Consider the following 7,489-nt stretch of genomic DNA (forward strand, 5'->3'; position numbering starts at 1 on the left):
GTCATAGACATTAAATATGTCCATCGATCTTTCTCTGGGAACTTTCATGTGTATTTACATATATTTCAATACTATTGATGTTTCTGTTGACCCCACCTATTGAGTATTTGCGTGTTTTAATGACACAAGTCTCTGGCTGAGTACTCATGCCAGGTAACATCAGTCACTGAATGCATGTGCAGCCTTCATGTATATAGGTGGTGAAAGTAAGTTTCTGCAGTGGCCGATTCTGAGCACTGAGTTCAGCTCTCACTCTGGACTGCGCTTTGGAGCCATATGCGATTGTGTCTCCTCTCTGAGTGGGTGGTGAGCTCAGGGATATGTTACCCTTATGGAACCTGAAGTTAAGCAAAAGAACATCGATTGAGTTCAATACGCTGCTCAAGTCTTTGAAACGTATTGGCTCTATTAATTTAGGAAAATAAGTATTTTAGTTGAGAAACCCTTGCGCTAGGTAAAAGGAGAGGATTAAGGGCTTTTGCTGCTTAAAATAGTCATTGAAATGTCATTCTAAGCGTGGGTCTTAAGATGAGATATGTCTGCATTTCTTTTTTTAACAGGACAAAAATTTTAAGCCTTTTCCCAGAATTAAAAAGAGCACAGAAATACCAAGGAGTTTCGTGATGGACGTGAAAGATCCCAATAGAAAGGGTGCTATGCTGAAAAACACTGGAAAATGTGCACTACCGATTATTAATGCGTAAGTATGGAGTTAATTGGATGGACCAAAAAGTGAAGGAGACAAACCATGCGTAAATGCCTGAGGGACGATGCAACCGAGTTGGCCAGCGTCGGTCATTACGGGGGAGGAAGCACTGGCATTGCATCGTCACCTTAACAACTGTGATACTTGCTAGTATTAAAATGGGGTGGTCCTACTGTTCATGCCTCTGGAACTTGGTTAAACTTGCAGTGCGCTAAGAATCTGTATTTCTGTAAAACATTTCTGTCGTGTTTAATGTGGAGTTGTTCTCTTGGAAAGCTCATTTTGCTTCTGTTTTATGTTCCAAAGGCTTCTTGTAAAATTTAACAAATAGCTCTTGGACTGAGATTTCCTCCCCTGCTCTGACTTTTATCAAATCCCATGTGGGAAACCCACTGAGGTTTTCCTGTTGCTATAAACTAAGACAATAGTACTGTGTGCTGGCAGGAGTGGCTGTTTCAAAATGCACTTGGTGGCACTTCTGTTCTTCTGTCACGCATCTCCTTTTGTAGAAGCTGTAACATAGACCTCTTCCATCTATAAAATGCACTTACTCGGAGACAAACTTTATCCTGAGCCTACAATTTGCATGTACCCTCTGGCCCAGGAGAGGTGGGATTCATTGCACCTGATTTCTGGCTGTCAAGAAATGATGTTTCTAGTCTGAGCTAATTTCTTAGTTGATCCAATGAATGGGAAAGTTCTGCAGAAGGAAGATTGTTCCCACCTCCCTCTTCTCATATTGTGACTATTGCAAAGTGGTTTAAACTAAATGTCTGCGTCTCAGAAGGCAAATGTGAAATGAGAATTCCATCTATTATCTTCCTCTGGTGATATCCAAAGCTTCGAACAGTTTTCCTTTACCCATCTGTAACTTTTTTCTTCTTCCTTCCCCACCCCACCCTCCAGGGAAGCTTATGCTGGAGGAAAGAAGGAAAAGCCTCCCTTTTTACCAGAGGAGCCGTCCTCCCCCTCGTCCTCAGAAGACCCTATTCCAGCTGAGTTTTTGTGTGTCATTTGTAAAGAGATAATGACTGATGCCGCTGTTATTCCCTGCTGTGGAAACAGTTATTGTGACAAATGTACGTATTCTTCCCGTGTTTGTTAATTCAAAACATCACCTCTGATTTTCTGAGAGCAGAAATAGGAGACGGCGAAATTACGTTGTTGCCCGTTCTATTTCATACTAATGTATCCCCTGAATAGGAAAGGGCTCTTTTTGTATAAAGGAAAAAAAAAGGCAGAAAGCTTTTTTTCCTTTCATGTATCCGGTTAAATCCTCTTTCCATGCGGAAGGAGGCGTATGAGAAGAGTGCATAACTGCGCAGTGCATTGCAGTATTAGATATCAAATGCATTTAGTTTTTTCACAGCCCTTTCTCTCACACATAATTGTGTGCTCTGCAACAATGGGTCGTTGGGCATTTAATCTGCATTCTTCTCCAGGGGAGAGTTGGTGGAATCCTTCAGAACTCAAACCTACTAATGTTTTGTTGAGGTGTGTTTTATTCATTAACTGTGAGGTTGGTGACATCTCACTGCAGCGGATAGTGGAAAAGAGACTGGTCGAACCATCAAGTGTTACACTGGTGAAATATCAAAACTGTATACCAGAAATAAATGCTGCATACTAGAAATGTTTTACACTATTGAACATTTACAGCTTCACGCTCTCAATTAAAGCCATATTCCCCCATCAGTCATATATGTCTTTTTATTAGAACCCCCAACATTGCCGTCCTTTGGCTAAACCTTCTGTGATGACTCTATTGACACACAGGTATTAGAACGGCATTACTGGAGTCTGAGGAACACACATGCCCAACGTGTCATCAGACAGATGTTTCTCCTGATGCTCTCATTGCCAACCAGTTCCTGCGCAAGGTAACGTGATGACTTCTACGCAAACTGTTTGTAAGAAAAGTCTGTTAGTAAAAGGTGAAAGGGAAGAAAATAATAATTTACGTCTCCTTAAGCAAGGCTAAATTGCATAATAAGGCCACGTTTACTTTCTAAATACATCATCTGCTGCTACAGAAGCTTACAACTCTTTAGAGACAATGGGGCCACTTCAGGGCACACTTTTGTTTTCCAATTTGGTGTTAACACTGAAGTGCTTTAAATACAGATACTCTGAGTCACTCGTCATCAATATCAGTGTTTAATGCGATGTGTTCATACATCTGTGTGTTGATTCATTTTAGGATTGATAACGTTTGCAGGAGCACACAAGTAACATTACTCTGTGGAGCCTTTTCTTCGTGTATCTACTGAAGTTTCATACTACCTTTTTGTAAACGTTTTTCTGCCTCTAGGCTGTGAACAACTTCAACAATGGAACTGGCTATGCAAAAAGGCTCCGTCAGCAGATTCAGCAGCAGCAGCCGCCACCGCCGCCACCACCTCCACCACCGCTCATGCCTGTTTTACCTCCTGGACCTTTTCGGTAGGAAATCTGTAGATCAACATGAATATGAAAGACACCAAAATGCTGCAGTCAGATTCTTCTTCTTGAGCTTCTCCGCTGGCGATTTATGCATCATTAGTGACAGTTCCAGATAACTGTGGAATTTCTGGGTTTTGTCTTTACTTCGAATGAGGACACATTGATAAGTTGGAAGTGTGCCTCATGCAAGAATTTTCTCAGACTTGTTTCTTGCTTGGTTGCCTTATCAGTCGTTCAGTAAAGGTTTACCCTGAGAGAGGAACGTTTTTTCCCCAGAAGCCCTTTGATTGCATGTGGCTCACAGTTCCTAAAGGAACCATTTAGTTATGTCAAATCTTCTTGAGTGCATCAATTTCTCTTTAGGACTGGGGAAATAATATTTTCATGAAAAGTGTAAAAGTACAATTATAGGTAAAATTGGCCAGGTGTTTTCACATTACTTTTTTCTACAGTCTTGATATCATCGATACTATGATAAGTCAGAGTCATCCTCAGCAATACACAGTGTAGTCAGTGCCACATACAGATTGGATAATAAACGTTGAAACACTGTAAATCTGAAGTATTTACAAACATGACAGTCTAAGTTTGCAACCCAGTGAAGTCATATGAAAATACATGAGAAATCTGTGCTATTGTTTAGGGCTTATACCCTTTCGACTTCATGCGCTGAATGCAAACAGCCGCTCTGCCCAGCAGACTGTCGGGCTCGGCCGTACCGTTGAATGCACCGGATCACAGTTCAAAAGAACCTCTCGGGCAGTCTCTGAATGATCACATCGACATTTCCCAATAGAATTGCAGCTCTTCCATCTTCCCACACTGAGATTGAGCGTGTGGGTTACACGTACTCTGATCCTTTCATGTGCAGCCAGCTTAATAAACTATTTTTCCCGTGAAATTTCTCTTTCAATGCCAGTAGTCCATAGGGACTTCTTGACAGGGCTTCATTTGGAATCGGCCAACTTCACATTTGTAAATCTGAAGTTGTTTCTCTTATTTATATTTTTTTTCTCCATTTCCAGTAGTCAGCCTTTTCTCACCTTAGACTTTATATTTCAAGCAGCATTCCAAAATGCTGTTTGATTAATAAAAGTGTGGGTTTTTTTGTAGTGGTGCCGATAGCGTTATACCTCTTGCTGCTCTGCTGACGGCTGCTGAACCTCCTCAATCTTCCTCTCTGTCAATCAGCAGTTTGTTGGAAGAGAAGGTAAGTTTGATGTCAACATAGGCAAGGATTCTTGTATTTTAGTAGAGCTTATTTTCCAACTGTTTGCATTTACTCACAAGACCTGTCAGGTTCCTGTGCTGCGACAACCAGCGTTCCCAACTCTTCCGGGCCCCCAGGGACAACCGATACCCACAACTGGTAAGGAACGATAACTTCAGAATTTCGTTTAAAAAAATGACCTTCAGACAAACTCAATGGGATTTTGCTCTTTGTCCTCTCCCCACTCCAACAGGTCGCCCAATGGGAGGCAGTGCACCTCGCTCAGCAGGTGGCAGACCGGGCTGCGAACTGTAAGTGTCCTACCGAAATTCAATATGTTCCTACTTGTAACCTGCTAAACGAGGCCGTACCACATAACTTACACAACAGCTGATTTATAATGAAAAAAGTCTGCACAGATAGTTGTGGAGAATACAAGTGGTAACTAAATTTTAAATGCCTTAATTTGAATTGGCCTTAGCAGAGGGGATCTGCGCTTGCAGTAAGATGATTTAAAATAAAAGCCCAGTACAGGATTGAAAAGAGGACTCTGAAAAATGAATGCTTTTTGAGGAAACCATAATTCCATGTAAAACCTAAAGAGAATTAAAGGATCAGATGGAAAGCCACCCTTTAGATTACTGGCTGAATAGAGCTGGAAAAATTGATTTCCCCATAGAAATCAGCCTCCAACATTCTTTTTTCTAAAAATTTTAGTTGATACTAATTGAGCAAATCCTTGGAAAAGTCAGTGCTGTCATTTTATGACAATTCTGAATTTCTTCAATGCGTTCATGTCCAACAGCCAAGCTGCTTTCTCTCAGTTGGAGAGAGCAGAGACTGTTTTATCCATCATTGCAGTGTCAAGCTGGTCCTTCCTTTTGGTATATATTTGTTCTAGATAGATTGTAAGGGCACAGTGTGTTTATAAAATGTTATGAGCAATAAAACCAGAAACCAGGATCCATTCCACAGATTATCTAAAAATCTCAAGTTCAGTAAGCAAGAAAAGAACAATTCAGGGACAGGAACAGGCCAAATACATCATGGTGAGGCGACAACATCGGAAGTATTAAGTGTCTCACGGAGCGGCAGAGGAGCGGTGGGCGCTCAGCACATGGGAGATGGGAGTCTCTCTTAAGCACGGGCAGCCTCCACCCACAGTCGCAAGGCGAGAAGAGGAGAGAAGACTGCGGGAACTGTTGGGGGTGAGGGTGTGGAAGGCAAGTGAGAGGATCAAGAAATGAGCGTAGTCTCAAATGACCAGGAAGCAGGGAGCAATATGCTTACGTTGAGAACAAGAAGCCACCATGCTCCCGCTTTGTTCTTTTTCCTCTGTAAAATCAGGGCAGAGCGTTACAAACAGTGACACATGTCTTGGGGTCTCTTTAGAAGTTCAAATCGAGGATTCCCGCACAGCGAATGTTCCCAAAGAAGGGCTCAAGCCCAACGCTACCAACATCAACACCAGTCTTTGTGCCTGTGCCTCCACCTCCCTTGTATCCTCCACCACCCCAAGCACTTCCCCTTTCCACCGCCCTTCCACCACCCCAAGCACTTCCACTCTTCCTCAGTTTTCTTCCTCAGTTTCCGCCTGCTCAACTTCCATCTGCTGCGTACACTGTCCCCCCGCCCCAGGGTATGCCCCAGCTCCTGCAAACATGTCATCAGCTTGGATAGCAAGAGCAGTACCATCCCCACGACACACGCACCTCCTGTATCTCGGGAGGAGTTTTACAGGGAACAACAGAGTCTGAAAGAGGAGTAAGTAGTTGGCTCAATGAAGTTGTGTTGCTCTTCACTTCTGCATTTTGAGAGCAGACCGGACTGCAGTTACACTAAAGTGCATCTGACATAAGCAAAAATGACGTAGTGCTCTTTCCAATCTACGTTTTCATTGGAGACAGTAAACATGCAAAACTATTCTAAAGGATTCAAATGAGCATAGGCAAAAAAAGCCCAGATGACTGTTTGACATGTCCGTACTGGAGAAGCAGGTTGTCTAGAAGAATCAGGAGGAGTTCCGCTCCACCCCCTGTCATTACAGGGGTTGGATGATTCAAGGGATCACCCTGACAGGAGTTTCCTACGTAGGGTACTAGCTCACATACGGCAGAGGTTACAGCAGAGCCATCGTTAGAATTGGGCAGCAGTTGTTCAGGAGCAGGTGACTCCGTTACTAAAGCTTCACTGTAATGGCATCCTTCACCTCCTGACAGCGGTGACGAGGCCAGAAGCTGAATAGGTGTCATTGCAGGATTTTCTGCGTCTCCCTGTTTTGATTGTAAGCGTTACCTCGAAGCGCTTTGAAGGGGACAAGGAGAGAAGGTGTCTTTATTTCCTCTTTTCCTTATCACATGTGGATACACGTAGAGATATTTACCTGGGCTGAAAACTGGTGGCTTTGGCTAGTATTTGGTTGACATTGTTGTCGTGGTTTGGCCTCAGCCAGCAACAGAGAACCACGCAGCCACTCGCTCGACTCCCACAGCCGTGGGAAAAATCAGCAGAAAAGGGCAAAACTCGTGGGTTGAAATATTATAATTTAACAGAACAGACAAAGGGAAAAAGAAAGAAAGAAAAACAATAACACCGGTAAAGGAATACAAGAACACGATTACAGTAACGCCGCGAAGTGCACCGACGGGGCCCGCAACGACAGGGCCCGCAACGACGGGGCCCGCAACGACGGGGGCCGCAACGACGGGGGCCGCAACGACGGGGGCCGCAACGACGGGGGCCGCACCGCTGCAACCCACCCCCGAGTGGCGACTGACTCCCCCGCCCCGGCTAGCTCCTTTTATAGCGGGGCATGGGTCCCGTGGTATGGAATACGTGCCTCCCCTGCCGGCTCCTTGGAAATTAACCCCATCCTTGCCGGAACCAGGACAATTGTTTTCTTTGGAATTGAAAGATCAGACTTGTTTGTCAGGAAACTTTACACTGGTGAAGGACTTTGAGAGGAGGAATGATGCCAACGAACATATGAGGAATACTTTGAAAGGGTTCTTCAAAAACTAATGAAAGACAAACTTGTGAAGAAAAGACTCAAAGTAGCTGATGTCTTCTATGCCTAAAAGTCACTTGGGCAGGAGTGGGAATAGGCGGCTCTTAGTAATGCTGCCAGAATC

General features: G+C 43.7%; 1 protein-coding gene across 1 annotated transcript in view; it reads left to right on the plus strand.

Moving 5' to 3' along the window:
* Positions 1-4,752, plus strand: part of LOC309684514 (E3 ubiquitin-protein ligase RBBP6-like) — a gene marked incomplete at both ends in the record, with an annotated part of 28,778 nt that extends 24,026 nt beyond the window's left edge. Inside the window, 5 exons of the mRNA XM_082500408.1 lie at positions 561-700; positions 1,613-1,785; positions 2,483-2,586; positions 3,018-3,125; positions 4,612-4,752. Coding sequence (XP_082356534.1) covers positions 561-700; positions 1,613-1,785; positions 2,483-2,586; positions 3,018-3,125; positions 4,612-4,752 — 666 coding nt within the window. The remainder of the gene's footprint in view (positions 1-560; positions 701-1,612; positions 1,786-2,482; positions 2,587-3,017; positions 3,126-4,611) is intronic.
* Positions 4,753-7,489: the final 2,737 nt, after the last annotated feature.

This window comes from Vanellus vanellus, assembly GCF_965231255.1.
Source record: "Vanellus vanellus genome assembly, contig: HAP1_SCAFFOLD_105, whole genome shotgun sequence".
Classification (NCBI taxonomy): domain Eukaryota; kingdom Metazoa; phylum Chordata; class Aves; order Charadriiformes; family Charadriidae; genus Vanellus; species Vanellus vanellus.